At 36.0% G+C, this 15,201-nt stretch overlaps 1 protein-coding gene across 2 annotated transcripts; it reads right to left on the bottom strand.

Moving 5' to 3' along the window:
• Positions 1–1,126: 1,126 nt before the first annotated feature.
• On the bottom strand, positions 1,127–14,820 carry LOC105338672 (electroneutral sodium bicarbonate exchanger 1). Of its 2 annotated transcripts, XM_034460096.2 has the most exons (23): positions 14,589–14,820; positions 8,696–8,803; positions 8,307–8,438; positions 8,115–8,144; positions 7,614–7,740; positions 7,234–7,394; positions 6,921–7,124; positions 6,720–6,805; positions 6,357–6,602; positions 6,086–6,232; positions 5,854–5,963; positions 5,586–5,760; positions 5,334–5,467; positions 4,671–5,220; positions 4,418–4,531; positions 4,167–4,331; positions 3,660–3,838; positions 3,458–3,530; positions 3,243–3,311; positions 2,922–3,098; positions 2,546–2,680; positions 2,141–2,271; positions 1,127–1,744 (listed from the first exon to the last, which is right to left on the bottom strand). In XM_034460096.2, the coding sequence occupies exons 2-23, from the start codon at positions 8,763–8,765 to the stop codon at positions 1,660–1,662; spliced, it is 3,300 nt and encodes a 1,099-aa protein (XP_034315987.2). In that variant the 5' UTR covers positions 8,766–8,803; positions 14,589–14,820; the 3' UTR covers positions 1,127–1,659. The 2 variants fall into 2 exon arrangements, with proteins under 2 accessions (XP_034315987.2, XP_034315988.2); XM_034460097.2 differs by lacking the exon at positions 8,115–8,144 and having other exon boundaries at positions 14,589–14,730.
• Between the last annotated feature and the right edge of the window lie 381 nt (positions 14,821–15,201).

Genomic DNA, 15,201 nt, shown 5'->3' with positions numbered 1-15,201 from the left:
ACCGACTTATTATGTAAATTGTATTGAAAAAATCGCATCAGAAGCAAGACAACAATAATTGATAATCGTAATTTACAATTCCCACCCAATCATTTATTATACTCGTGACCTATGAATGGAGATCAAACAGCGAGGAATTAAAGGGAAAGATCGGTATATGTCTACATGTCAAATATTGATATAGGGAGGGGGAGTGTCCCATTTTTCTATACCACTGGCAAAAATGGGGAGGGGCAAACTAGAATAACAATGTATTGGGAATATAATAGAACCCCCACACCTGGTCAAAATGGGCATGTTTGAACTGATACAAGATCTTTAAATGTCACAAAATCTTATAAATGTATACCTATATTACACTTTAATTATAAGGTTCTTCTTGGTTTTTTTAATTGATCCACTTCAATATCACTCTTTATTTATTCATTTTTTTTTTTTACAAACGATGATTAAAGTTTAGACCTAATTGTAATTAATCAGAGGAGCATACCATGTTTGAAGTGAAACTCTAACCAGTGGTAATAATTTACTCTCAATGACGTCATTTCTGATCCGACATTTGTTCCTGTTTTCATCAGGTTCATACTAGAATTTCTAGGACATTAATTAAAGACGAAGAAAGTAAATAATCATTACTTACTAAACACATGATTTATGATATACATGTAAACAATCATCTCATCATGTCAAACTGTGGCAATAGCCAGAGGTATCGCGTTAATCAATGTTTGTCTGTTTTAACTAAAGATACTGGTCAATGGTCATGTTTAACAATGACAAAAACAGGAACCAATGGATACAAGTAAGAAAAATATATGTACGACGAACATTTTTCAAAAAATTAATATCAATAAAATTGATTCAAAGATGTTTTTTTAATAATTTGAATTGGGACTACCCATTTTATCACAATCTGTGCAAAAAGGGGCAAAAAAGTTCATATATAGTTTTACGAGTTTTTTTCTATATTATATATAATTTTTTGGCACAGAATGAGCATCGAAATCCTGTGACTTCATCGGTGGAAAAGAGAAATAACTCATTTTCTAGTTAACTTACTTGCAGCGACTCTCCTCTCTGTTTAGGGGGAAATTTTATACAAAAAATGAAAGTATAAATAACAATGTTGTCGGATTTTAAAGTCTTTTTATTCCGTATATAAATTAAAATTACAGTTTTAAAAAAAGTGCTACTTTGTAGATGTCATAATGCACAATATGAGTGTTAACAAATGTATCATGAGTTTAATGGCTGGTGCAGACATACAAAAAAGTGAGTGTCAGTTATAAGCATTCATTTGTTTTTTTATTTTATTCCAATTAATCTCATCCCTTCAAAAGCACCTAAATTCAGGGAATACAAATATATATTTCAGTCTTGTACAGAAAAATACCTATGTGATAGAAAAAAAAAATACATAGTCATTCATTGAAATACAAAACTTCAAAGTGAAGTAAACTATTTGTTTCTGTTTAACTATATATTTGACCAATTGTACACAAAATATCAGGAGTTCTATCTTTAATACTATGCTAGTATTGATGTCTCTTATAAAACAATACAAAGAATTGCTACATTTAAACGCACACAATCTCCCCGCGTTCTTTGTTTATATCAACACATTAGTTTTTTCTCTGTGTATGTGTTTATCTCTGTCCTTTACGCATTTTCTCCGAAGTAGAAAGCGGCTTTTTGTCCCTTTTTCTCTGAATTTTCTTCGTTCTTCATGTTCTTTCTATTTTTGCTGTAAATGGACGCACAAAATTAGACAGAAGGAATTTAAAAGGCTATAATTATAGCTCATTATAATGCAGTAAAACTTTTTTTTATCACAATATGGTATTCATTTTCCTTTTTTACTTCAATAAGATATCAGAATTAATTAGAAACATGCTGTCCTTTAAAGAATAGTCTAGATAAAAACACTTGAGATTTAGAAATGCCCTTTTCAGTATTTTATCAGCACCCAAAATAACCACTTATTTCTAACCCCTAAGAAAGGTAACTCTCGATCAAACAGCAAACAGGAAAAAAAAACACTATCTGAGAAGTGTAGTTCCACCCATACAGCATAGCAAAAGCCTATACTATATTTAGAAAATAACAACAACTAGATCAGAGTAAATTCGGGCGTGCTTACTCGTGGAGCGAGTCCTCCCTGGTGGAGCTGCGGCGCACTTGGAGCCACATGCCGGTCTTGTTGACCTCCTCAGAGATGTTGACTCGGTTGTAGTTGAACTTTGACTCCTCCTCATTCAGCAGCTGATCTTTCTGTAAAACCAAATCAATAATCCTTAGTGCAGGTATTAGATTATTTAATCTTTTTACAATTACTGAATGTTTGTATCATTAAATAACACTTTTTTATTTTTGGAGTTCTTAACAATGTGCATTTTACATTGGATTTGTCTAATATCTTTGCTGGGTTTTTTTTTTTGGGGAGGGGGGGGGTTGATGGGGGGGGGGTGTGAAATAATTGTTCAAATGATTATATCAGATGAAACACAACAAATTCCTTGGTGATAAGAAATATAATGCTACGAACCTCGCCATCTCCAGCCATTTCTTGGTCCTCCTTTGCCATCTTCTTATCCTCCGGCATCAAGTCATCCAGCCATTTTAACTCTCTTTGCTCGAAGATATAGTCAAACAACTTTCGTACAATACAAGTACCCAAAACCTATGAAAAATAGAAAATAAGTAAATGCACGATTCGTATACAAATACATGTACATATATTAATAATAAACTCACGCAAACCTTTTCTGACGTTTTAAAGTATAAAACACTCTCCAACATTTTGAATGCGTATTGATATATTATAAAGATGGAAACAAACATTTCATAAGCTAAGACTAATGGATATTGATTCATACCCAACTGTATATTTCATAATCAGATATATCTAGTGAAAATGTTACCATGACGGGGAAGAGAATGGAGATGGACTTGATCATCTTCACCACCCACAGTATAGCAAGACAGACGATTTGGAATAAGGTGAAGAGGTGAACACGCTTGATCGGCACGTGACGAAGGTACATGTGATCGGGCTGGTACTTCTTGGGCATGAAGATGAGAGCGAGGCGGTCAACAAACTGAAATAAGACAACACTTGCTTTAGTCATTTTCTCGGAATATATAAAAAAAAACTCGACACAAAATGTTGTGAAAAAATGTTGCGGAAAAGTATGTTGGAAGTGCATAAGATATACAGTGTTACATTTGTTATATATATATACCTGCATTCCTTTAAGAGCTGCGACACCCATGAATAAAAAGACACCGTACAACACAGGCATAGGGATAACCTAAAACAGACATGAATATTTCAACTGCTTGCATTCTTCTACAATCTAGGCGGCTTATCTAGCACAATGCAAAGTTTGAAAAATGCCACAAACTCAAAAAACAGAGGCCGGCTTCATCAGTCATCAAGCGTTTAGAAGTAACTAACCTTCAAGATTTTGGTCATGAAGACAGAGAGACCACTGAGGATACCGACCACCAGCGCTGTTACACGTTGTTCGCTGAAACACAACGAATATAACCCCAGATATAAAAAGTCGTCAAAATTACCAATATCGATATTTACAATTATTGTAAGAAATACGAACTACATCGCAGAAATCTCATTTTTTGGAATTAACTCAACATACCGACATCCTAAGAAGACCGGCTTTTCACCTGGGGCGGAGCATTCGGATTCCTTCTTCAGACTCATGATGTGGGCCAGGGCGGACACAGTGGCGGCGACGTACCACGGCAGACCCAGCAGCGAGCAGATCAGCACGCAGATACCGACCACGAACATGTCCAAGTGGTAACCGTTTCCTTTCTGTTCAACAGAACATTTTTTTTTATTCAAAGATGTTATTTATTTACAAAACACAGACATTTGAGTCCTCTCTCTCTCTCTCTCTCTCTATAAATAAAGATGGGGAAGTATTACGCTAATTACCAATATACAAGTAATTAAGATGTGGGATTATTTTTTTGTTTTTTTTTCTCCCGAGTTTCCTTGTTGCTCGGTATCATACTTGTAAATAATTGAATATAAACATGATCATTTTTTATACTAAAATCTGCTTAATTGATACCGGTACTTAATTCATTAGTGTACTATAGAATGGTTGAGCATTCGAGACTGATGGGGGACATCGTACCTTCAGTTTATTCTCCTTTCTGTTGACGATGACAGCTGTGATCTGCTGATCAAGGAAAATCAAAATGGTAGACAGGAAAGCTGGAATAGCGGACACAAGGATGACCCACCAAGGGTTCTTGTCGCTGATGGGGTTGATAAACCATGGACGGCCGGGCTTTGTTGGCTGAAATTAGATGATGATTTATCAGTATTCAAATCTTTACAAAAATAAGAAAACAACGGAAAAAAAGTTCACTTTCTGAAACTTACAGCGAAATTTTCTGGTACTTCTAGTTTAGGCGTGGGAATGCCAATGGCCATATCTAGACCGACCATGAGAATAATGGCTAACAGTACAGCAAAGTCACTGAAGATTTGACGAACCTAGAACAGAACCCATCAAATATAATGAAAATTGATATCTTTAAAAAAAAATCTCCAAAAAGTTAAGAATAGATCTTATACTGCGTTAACATAGTCCCAATGTAAGCGAAACAAGCTATTTTATTTTAATCAAACTTACAAAGCTAGGGAAGTATCCACTGGTCTTGAAGTCCTTCAGAGATGTTGCGATGACGTAGGTGCCAAAGAACAAGATGACGGACAGGAAGAAGACGTCGGCGGCATACGGATGATGACCACAATCCGGTCCCACCATGGTTCCATTGTACATCTCGCACATGTCCTCTGTCAGCGTCGAGAAGTCAATGGAGCTGGAATTGGCGTAGCTCATGGTTGTCATCTCTTGTACAGCGTATGTCGGCCCAGCAGCCATCGTTAGGTTCGTTGCATTAAAGTAGGTGGAATTGTCAATAGGTGGCGTACAAGTGCAGTTGAAGAAGTATTCATGCTCTGGGTTGAGATTGACGGGATACTTTTTGGTGATTCCGATGACTTTTTTGATAGCTTCGTAAATGAAGATAATGGCGATCAGGCAAGCGAAGCTCTCCTCGGTAAATCTCGTGATGTACCGCACAAGCGCACTGAGGTCAAAGGCCACTACAAGCATGATGATAACTGTTGTCCAGATTCCCGTCCACGCCCGGAAAGGCATGTAATCCCATCCTTGATCACTACAGAGAATTATTTAAAAATTAAAGGATAACTTGCGGCATCCACAAATGAATCGGTATTTTTTAAAATAAATTTCCTGCAAAACCTACAAAAGTAACCTTTGTTTACTTACATACAGAAGCTGTAGACAATCATTTCCAGAACCAACATGGGACCAGTACTACCCAGAATATTCAGCGGTTGCCCAGCAAAGAGAGCAAAGAGAATGCCAACGATAGCTGCGGTCAAGATGCATTCCATCGTACCCTGTAAGATGAAGGACGATTGTGATGAGGGTTTGTTAAGTTAATTGTCTTTTTATATTTTTTTTTTCGGAGTTGAATGGTAAGAATTTTAATTTAAAAGAGAAATGACTCTTGCATACCATGTATTGGTTTGTTGCCAGTCCTAGAAGTCCTCCGAACGTAACATTTGGTGTAAGAGTAGCCAGGTAGAGATACAATGTGGACGCCACACACTGGATGTGAAGACAATCTTTGAAGTCGCTGGCATACCACGGAATCTTTCGTTTGATGTCGGCCACCAAACCTCCAAACAGTCTTAAAGTTGAAAAAAAAATTAATACAAAGTGAATATGCGCGCTTGCATCCTAATTGTGAGCGCATTAATTGAAGAAAAAAAATTAGTATTACCTGCCAGTTCGTACTAATGTTGGATCGATATGAGATTCTTCCTCTTCAATCTGTTCTGCTGCTACTTTCGGACCCTCCGGAACCTTGGCGTTCTGTTGTCTCCTTGGGTCCTAGAAACAAAACCATATTAAACGAAAATGATTTGCTTTTAAAATGGAAAATCATTACGTTTTTTCATACCCAGTATAATGTTAACAAATTCTAGATTTTAAGATAATCCTATAATAATTACCTGGGATGGTACTTTGTCAGGAGGCTCTATCCTGATTTTAGGATCCCACTCTCCGGGAGGAAGAACCGTGACCTGGTCAAGGAACTCGTCGATTCCGGACAAAATATCTTGCCTACTTTTGGCCCGGTATGCAACTTCCCTGAATACCTGAGAATAGAGCAATGCAAAGTCAATACTAGTATTACAAGAATTTAGAGATTCAGCTAATATAGGAATTTTTGAACATAAGAAAAAGTTTAAAAATTTGGTAAAATTAGAAAGTCGCAAATACCTCATCAACCATCATTGTGGACATGGAACGTCCCATCTCTACGTTTTTATTGTGGCTTCCGGGAGGTCCGAGGAGGAGGAAGATGAACTTGGTTGGCAAAGGGACCTCCGTCAGGTCCCCGATAGACCGTGCCTCGGTCAGTCTCACAAAGGCAGTAATCTGATACTTCAGGCAATCCATCTCTCCAACCAAAATGTTGGCAGCTTCCGACCCATCAGGAATCTTTTTCATGAACTGTTGGTTCAGCTTTTTAAAAAAGAACGTAACTCAGTTTTGATCTCGTTTTTAGTTTGTCTTCTTATTTCAATCTATGAACACAAAATGTTGTAAATAGTCTTTAAAAAAAAAATAAACAAGATATACCTTAGCACTTGAAGCAGAATCGCTCAAAAGGTCACCAATGTTTTCGGGAACACTATTTGGATTTCTGTTTAATTTTGCTGAGCTGTCTGTAATGAAATGAGAGATTAATACACGCTTATAGGCCTTCAAAAATACGAAAAAAGACATGCCAGCTTGCACCTCCGGAGTATATACTTTGAAATTTATATAGTAAATGTTTACCTCTTCTGAAAGACATGTTACTAGAAAAGTTCCTCTTCATTGAACGTTTCCGGAAGTCGGCCATTGATTCTTGTTGAGTTGGCATCATACTTCGCCTGCGCTTTTGATGCTGATGGGCGTGGTTTGCTGTTATCGCTGCTCTGACGTTGTCGCGAAGGTTGCTTTCCAAGAGTTTGGCATTAATGAGCTGATCGATGATGAGGTCTGAATAAAGAAATGGGTCTGTATAAAATACTAGTTTCTACAACAATTTTATGAATATTTATTACCAATAAATAAGAACTTTTGAACATAACCAAAATATGAGCCTTACCAGCAACCTGGGTGATATGGTAAGCATCCATGTCTAACATCACAGCTCCCATCAGCAGGGAGGACCGGAGTTCAAACAGGGAATGTAGCGAAAGTGAGGCAACGTGGGGCTTAGACCAACGCTCTCCTCCATCTTCTACATCTTCTTCATATTTCACCCATCTACAAACAATTCATTAATTCTCCTGTCTTCAGTATTTCATCATGAATATTTTTAGAAGTTTATATGACATTTGACATTTTCCTTACGTGAATGGAGTTCTCAATAAAAATTTGATAGAGTTTTCTCTCTTCTTTTGAAAATGTGGAAGGACATACAGCAGAATGATGACTGAACAAATACAGGTACGACATGTACTAACTTGTGGTCGGGGTATTTACCTTGCAGTCTCTCTCCATTGGTACTCATTCAGAGCGGTGTAAAGTGTGTCCATCTGACAGAAAACGTTGTGTGTGTCATCGTTCTCGAGAAGGAGTTGTTGAATGTGTTCACTAGGCGACACTGAAGCTAAAATGGAAAAAAGCGTGCTATCAAATCTTAATTAAGTTCAAACTCTATTTCTAATTAAAATCTGAAATTGAATATTCCAACTACTTTAATTGATACTTTTAAATTTTTACTAGAGTATCACGCAATTCAAAAGAACTGTTTCTGAAAAAGCAAGAAAGCAAAGTTTAATTATTTATAGAATAATACCGGGGTCACCAAAAACCATGATATTAATGATTGAGTCAGTACTATAATTATTGATCTGAGCATTAGTTTTTCTACAAAACACAATAATGAGTTTTGTAAATTCCCTTAAAATCTTTATGGAAAAAAAAGACGTTAGTACGCTAACACCATACAACATTTCACCCTTACAACATTGATTATCTTACCAGGAAGACCGGTTGTATTTTCTGGCACATCTGTTTAAGAAAATAGCAAATGCAAAACCTTAAAGCAGAAATCTTAAACCTTAAATTCTAAAGCAGTTCGTATAGCTAGATTTCCGCCTCAATTTGGCGTATATCATTCTATCAAACAACTGAACCTCGGTGATTGCAAGGTGTATAATTGCATATACTTACTGGGACTTGAAGCATCAGACGATCTAGGGTAGCCATTTTGATCTCGATGTCTTCTGGAAGATGAAGAGCGCCCGGGACGCTGTTGTCTCCTTGGCAAGCGTACCCCTATCATCTGACGATGAGCATCGCTAGCTGTAAACAAAGGGCAATGCTTAATGGCTTAGTTTTCTTTATTAAAATTATTTATAGCAATTAAACCAACTTTGAAGTTTTATGAGTCTTCGAGGGTTTCAAATAAATCAGCATTACAAATTACATCTTTTGTTGTCTTTGCGTTATTCAAGAAAAACGTTTTTCCTAACCTGATGCTCGATGACCATAATATTGCTTACTGGGTATGTACATGTTTTTTTTTTAAATTAATATCTATCAAGCTCTCTAAGAATTACCGAAATTGTCGCTGCTAAAGTTCCGAGTCATCCCATAATCCCTCACTGTTTCCTCGTGAGAATCCGTCATGATGAAGCCAAACTCTCAACTTCCGTCAGGTGTAACTTCTGGAATCAAGAAAATTTAAACCGTCTTCATGCACTTGTCTATCTCTTACTAATGGTTAATTGCAAGTCAAGGAGCGAGTGACTTCTAAAGTCACTGATATCAAGTCCCTTTTTATTGATTTCAAATACACAGGGCTGCTTGCAGACTCAAATTCATAAATGTTTCGAAGAAGTTCTCAAATGGTACTCTCTTGTAGAAAGTACTCGTATCATTGAATTCAAGCGAGCTTTTGAGTTTTTATAATACAAAATATCTGGTAATTTGGAGTGGTGTGGTAAATCTCTTAAAGTCACAGTCCAACATTTATGGCTGCAGACGACCGGTATAATAAATAATCCGTCTGGGAGATATTGAAACATGTTCTTTGGTTATTTTCTGAAGACGTTCGGAACTTTCAAAAGAAGAGGAGGTGCCATAGAGAGAAGAAGAAAACATTCAATATACGGTATCCGATCACGACCAATAAAGCTGAGAGAGGAGGTGCCACAGATTCGAGACAAAAGAAAATGTCAACATATCCGATCACGACTAAGAAAGCTGAATGCGTTTGTTCGTTGAGTAGAAAATTCTTTAGCCTGTCGGGTACGAAAGAAAGTTTGAACGTCAGTGTATGTAAATCCCGTTTTATCTTTGGTTTAAAGTATTGCCGTTTTTATCAGAACGTCATAGAAATGAAATAAATCAAACGCAAATCAATGTTACAAATTAGTACAATCGCGTATCAATCTAAAAAGAGACGCAATATAAACTTAATTTGCAATCATTTCGGCAGGCCATTTCGTGCAGATTTATAATGGTTGCTCTTTTTAAACTATCCTAACAAAGAAACTAAAGATATATAATTAAAATTATGATAAACCTTAATCAAACTTTTAAAATTGTTATTTCATTTTTTAACCATTCATCTTAAAAGTGTCTATAAATACAATTAATTTTTCTGTTGGGGTTAACTATGAAGGAAAAAAAATCATTATTTAAGCAAAATATAATACATCGTTTTCTTGAGGGCTCATACGTTTGCTTGCTTTATTTTCCCTTCTCTGTTTTGAGACATTTTGAGAATGTGGACGTTTGTTTGTGCGGTAGATAAATGGGGCCTCATATTTTGACCTTATTTATTGACAGAATTCGGACAACTGGCCGACCAAAGAAAAGGAAAAAACCCAAAATAAATGGAGTTTCTCTTTGATTAATGAACAGACCGATGAAAACAAACGCGCAGATCTAAATGGGGTCATGTGGATGCGGACCCCACTACACAAGAAATTTCAAACATATTAAATCTAAAAAAGAGAATTCTGATTATAGACATTACAATTACAATTCCCAACATTACAATTCCCACCCCGCCCAACCCCATCGATACTACGGCAATAAAATTACCCCGTCGACCTGCCCCTCCTCACGCCACCGGGGATTTTTTTTTTTGATCCGCGCATAAAAACTTGTAATTGCAACTCTTTAGCCAATCCCTTTATGTTGTGCTGTGCTATTTGACAATGGACAAGATAACAATCAATTTTAATTATTGCTCCAGCATATTTAAATCCTCAAAAGTTCAAGGTGAAGTGCTTTTTGAATTTTTCTATAGCATTGTCATTTGATCAATGGAGATACCTTGCATATAGTCTTCACGTGGCTATTAGAACAGTACTACGTTACACTTTAATGCGCGCGCATCATACATGTAGTTATGAAAACAACTAAAATGTAGAGGAAATATATGAATGACTGTTGTCCGAACAGGAAAAGAACTTCCTCCTCCTCATTCATAAATTACTCCCTGACAAATGATATATATCAGAAGATCTCATTATCATTTATCGCGTTCTCATCACCAATATGACGACCAGACTGTCAAAGTCAGACGATTAGAGATAGTGTAAACACTGTCCCTGACAGCTACCGTATAGCCGCCGGTCCATCACTGGCCTAATGGTCACAACCTATGACAGCTTTGTATATTTAACATTGACCGAATGTCAGCCGCTCAGGTTAATCAAATCTTTTGATCATGTGTTCTTTCTTCTTTTTTCCCCTCCCTGGTTAAGCCTAAAATAGTGGAATGTTGTTGATTTTGGTAATTTCCCCCATCACCTTTGGCCTCGTACGCGGTTAATTGTGCGTTAGAATGAAGGGATGGGGTTTCTTACAAATACAGTTCCTTGTATATTTTTATCGCTCGAAGTAAACGTCAAAAACTCAGTCAAGTTTCTTTTGTTTTCATTACTTTTTATAATAAAAAAAAATGTTTTAAAACGGGACTACGGGAGACTGTTTACTTTTCCGTACCAAATTTACCACCAAGCACACAAAGAAACTAAAATAGGGCCAAGATTTGTTTAGTGTCTTACTACAGCCCCGGTGTCGTCTGCTTCTGCTGGCATTTTTATTATGATAATATTTCAGTCAATTTAGTTAGCTACAGTTCAATTGAACAAAGTAATAAAAATTGAGTACAACTTTTCTGTGTCACTTCTAAATGACATTGCACATGAGTATCCAATTTTGGTCAAGGTAATATCATTTAGGTCGTATGCAGTTTAGAGTTTGACTGTTGTCTCTATGTATATTTTGAAAAATCAATATATAATACAATCTTTTCTGTAAGAGTTCAATACAATAAAAATCGTTTTTGTGATATTTGTTCATAATTTTAGTAGTATTTTCCGTACAAAGAAACGAAATCTTGTTTGGGGGGAGGAGGAGGGGTGTATTCAATTTGCGTTCCATAAACATTGACTTTCGTCATCTTGGTACATGCATCTGACATTTCCTCGTGTTTCAACACGTGCAATTCTCAAGGAACACAGCTGGTCCATCTAAACATTAGTATTCATTTGTCACACTAATGGACACACGGCGCAAACGTCACTCTGGTCCAACTTATGTCGGGCACGACAAATGCTCTTCTGCGCCCTCTAGTGGCCTAACATGCCTAAGCAAAACATTTCGCATTTCAACGCAGCGGAACGCAACGCAAAATCTTTGTTTAAAAAAAAACAGTTGTAAAAATTGAATTATTCTTATTTTTGACGTTTAAGTACTGTTCACTTTTTTTACTGCCATTGGACTGTCGCTTAGAAAAACACTGCAAAGTCGAACCGCAATGTTTTAAAAACGTATCTATGCTAATTAATGATGTGTTTCATGTATCACTTATGATGGCACTTCAACAGGAAATTTAGCATGCAAAAACTTCTGGAGAAGTCGACAAACTTTTTGACAGCAGGACGACTGCTCGACCTTCCACTGACAAGACGGCGCCGGCCCCGCATTTCACTTGTAATTGGTTCGAACATGACTTTGATTTCATTTTGGGTCAAAAATTGTCGATTAAGCATTTCAAATTGTATTATTTTCCCGTTTTTTATACTTAGAATTTGACTTCACTTATAAAGAGAAGAACAGTTTGGTCATAATTTTGAAGAAATGTCACAATGTAAAAATAGACACATTTATATATTAATCAAATTCAACATTAAAATTGAGGCAACAATTTATTTATCTGTTTATTTCTTCTACATATGAGTTTTTGTTTTTTTTGTTTTGGGGTTTACAAGAACCCTTGATTTAAGGACAAGACATTAATTCAGTAAGGCGGGGCGCTTTGGCTATAAAATTCAAATATATTCCACAAATGTCAAATTGTAGAATAAATATAAATGTTTATCCTCTAACGTCAAATAAGTTAAAACAAGTGATATATACGCCCGAGGAACCATTACGCGTAGAATTAGCAAGTAAGGAGGAAAACTAAGAACTTCTATCGCAGAAACCAGATTGTAACAATAAAATCATTGTCGGTACGAAGTTATGAATTCATTAATGAACTTTTAAGGCTATTATGATATTGCGCATGCATAATTTTTCTATTTACCGGAGTTTCGTTCCGTCGACAACCTCTGGCAAGCACCAACACTTAAACACGCATCAACTTGATGATTAAAATTTAACAACTGAACCTTGCCTGCAGGAAATGCGCATTAAACACTTTTTAACGTTTCGGGAATAGGAGGTCGGGAAAAAGTTAATTGGTTGTCCTGTTTGATAAGAAGACTTCTTTATCCGTGCATACATGATTTTGTAGTTTTAAGGGGGATTCTTTCAAGGCATTACATAGATTATAACATCTCCTGCCCACTGCTAACTTTGGATTTGTTTAATGGCGTCAGTGAGCCGTGAAGTGTGTCCTGGAAAAGTTGAATCTGGTACAAGAAACAGCTAAAAACTTTGACATTTGTCACATCGAGTAATACACTGTCATCAACAAAAAGTCATCATTCAAACCCCTTCTTAAGAAAATTAACCACTGTGGTCATTGGGGACGTTTCAAGTGCACCATTGGGTGATTTGTTCTCCCTAACATTTGGTGATTTTGTTGTGTATGTGTTTTCGCTCTCTATTTAGACATGATTGTATTTATATACATATTTTCCGGACTTTTTCCATTAATAAAATGACATACCTATTTAAATTATGAATAAGGATATCCACGAATACTAATCGAACGCTATCATACATTTTCTATTATCATCTATTTGAAGCTGTATATCAATTTTGTCTCTCTAAATGTGTTTTTTCTTCACTTAAATGATTCACATTAATGCTTTTTGGTTTCTTTTTGTTGATCTTTAGCATGTAAGTTTGTTCGATACGTCTACAGGGTACAGCAACACACTGCCTGCACACACCCAGAACGTTACACTGTAACTGACACCCGATACCTGGTCTATATCCATGTGAGTACTTGATGTAAAAAATACAAAGGTAGACTACATAAACAAATAGAGAGTCGAATCGTCATAGACTACTAAGCTCACATGGTCACTGACATGGACAGTGATATGCAAAAGACTTCGATGTAGGTCCAAGAGTTTAAAGCGTTTTTGTCAGTTATAAGAGGGCGTTGAAAGAACGCTGGCTCATGAATAGAAAAATGCATAAGAGTGACAATTGTATCCAGACAGAATCAATTATGACAGGACAAGGTCAAAACAAGGTCAAGGTTTCTTGTCTGGAATACAGTTGACGTTGTCTTTGCAAATACGAAAGTTGCTGAGGAAAGAAAACGAAACCAAAAAGAGACTTCCGGTTGCAATGCGAGTCATTTGATATACCATGAGTTTATTTTTTTTAAAAAAAATAAATAATTTAAAAAGGATATCAAAGAGTCACTTTCTAAAAGAAGATTTTTTTCATCAAAAACATCTTGCAATAGTACAAGTATAAGGTACCGGAAATGTAAAAGCATTTGTAGTAGTTAGCTAATAACGGTTGAACAAATTCAGGTAATGGGAGTCTTGTCACAACATATGATAACGTCTCTCTTTCATCTAAGTTAAGAACAATTCACATCAGAAGTTTAGTAGGTTGTTAAACTGTTTTGTCAAAAGGGGGAGCGGAAGTGATGAATTTATTGTTCTTCAACTAATTCTTCAAAGGTATATCAGATTTAAACCTCTCTATCCCAAGTTCTCTGTAACTAATATAATTCAATACTAAGATTTATGTTGATTTGAAAGTTTCAAGTTTTTTTTTTATAAATCGAAGGGTAAAAATAAATTATTTGAAATAACTATCAATAAATTATTGGATCAAACACTTCTTGTTCAATTTCTTTCATAAAGACGCACAAAAATCCGCATATCATTGAAATAAGCTTTCAAGGTGAATTTATCCGTCATTAAGACAAAAAAGTTAAGGTTTCGTTTCCAGTAAAAAATTTAAACATTTATCGCATTTAATTATTGTAAATAAACAATATTCATTGAGTATACTCACCCGAGGTATATACACAATAAATAGGGGAAGTTCCTTTCCGGAAAACGCCTTGCGTTCCCGAGTCCAATCCTGTACAGTCGACAGGCAAAATCGGAAAGGGTCTGTGTAGCCAGAACTCTTGTGTTATATAAAATACTGCCTCTCGACTCTTGTGACGTGGGCCGCTAGTCGTCGCGGTATAAATAGTCTGTCATATTTCATGAACAACAGAGAAACAGTCGTCGCAACATATAAGGAGAGAGAGGTGGAAAATTAACTTTATATATACCTACCGTTCGTTTAAGATTTTATGTTAATTACTGAAATTGGAATGTTTGTTTGAGAGAGAGAAAGAGAGAGAGAAGAAGAGATTTAATAATTTATTGCATTGTGTGGTTATGAAAAAAATGACCTTTTGAATCGTACAATTGTTGTGTTATTCCACTACATAGAGACACTTGACAGGTTGACCAAACAGTTGGAGGCACTGATAAAATAAGCTCAGAAAACAGTGATTAATGTTATCAACGTTAATTAATTCGATCCGGTTTACTTGGGGACTTTTTTTTTACTGACATAATACACGTGATGAAAAAATCTTACGTTGAACCACATCAAGAAAAAAGGTCATGAA

This window comes from Magallana gigas, chromosome 2 (assembly GCF_963853765.1).
Source record: "Magallana gigas chromosome 2, xbMagGiga1.1, whole genome shotgun sequence".
Classification (NCBI taxonomy): Eukaryota; Metazoa; Mollusca; class Bivalvia; order Ostreida; family Ostreidae; genus Magallana; species Magallana gigas.
This window is presented reverse-complemented; position numbering and strand designations above follow the sequence as displayed.

Bases quoted from the DNA above. Each gene is read 5' to 3' on its own strand.
- LOC105338672 (XM_034460096.2), bottom strand. From the start codon at position 8,765: ATGACGGATTCTCACGAGGAAACAGTGAGGGATTATGGGATGACTCGG. The intron at 7,395-7,613 runs GTAAATACCCCG...AATTGTTTGTAG, and splicing joins CAATGGAGAGAGACTGCAAG to ATGGGTGAAATATGAAGAAG. The intron at 4,532-4,670 runs GTAAGTTTGATT...GTTCTGTTCTAG, and splicing joins GTGGATACTTCCCTAGCTTT to GTTCGTCAAATCTTCAGTGA.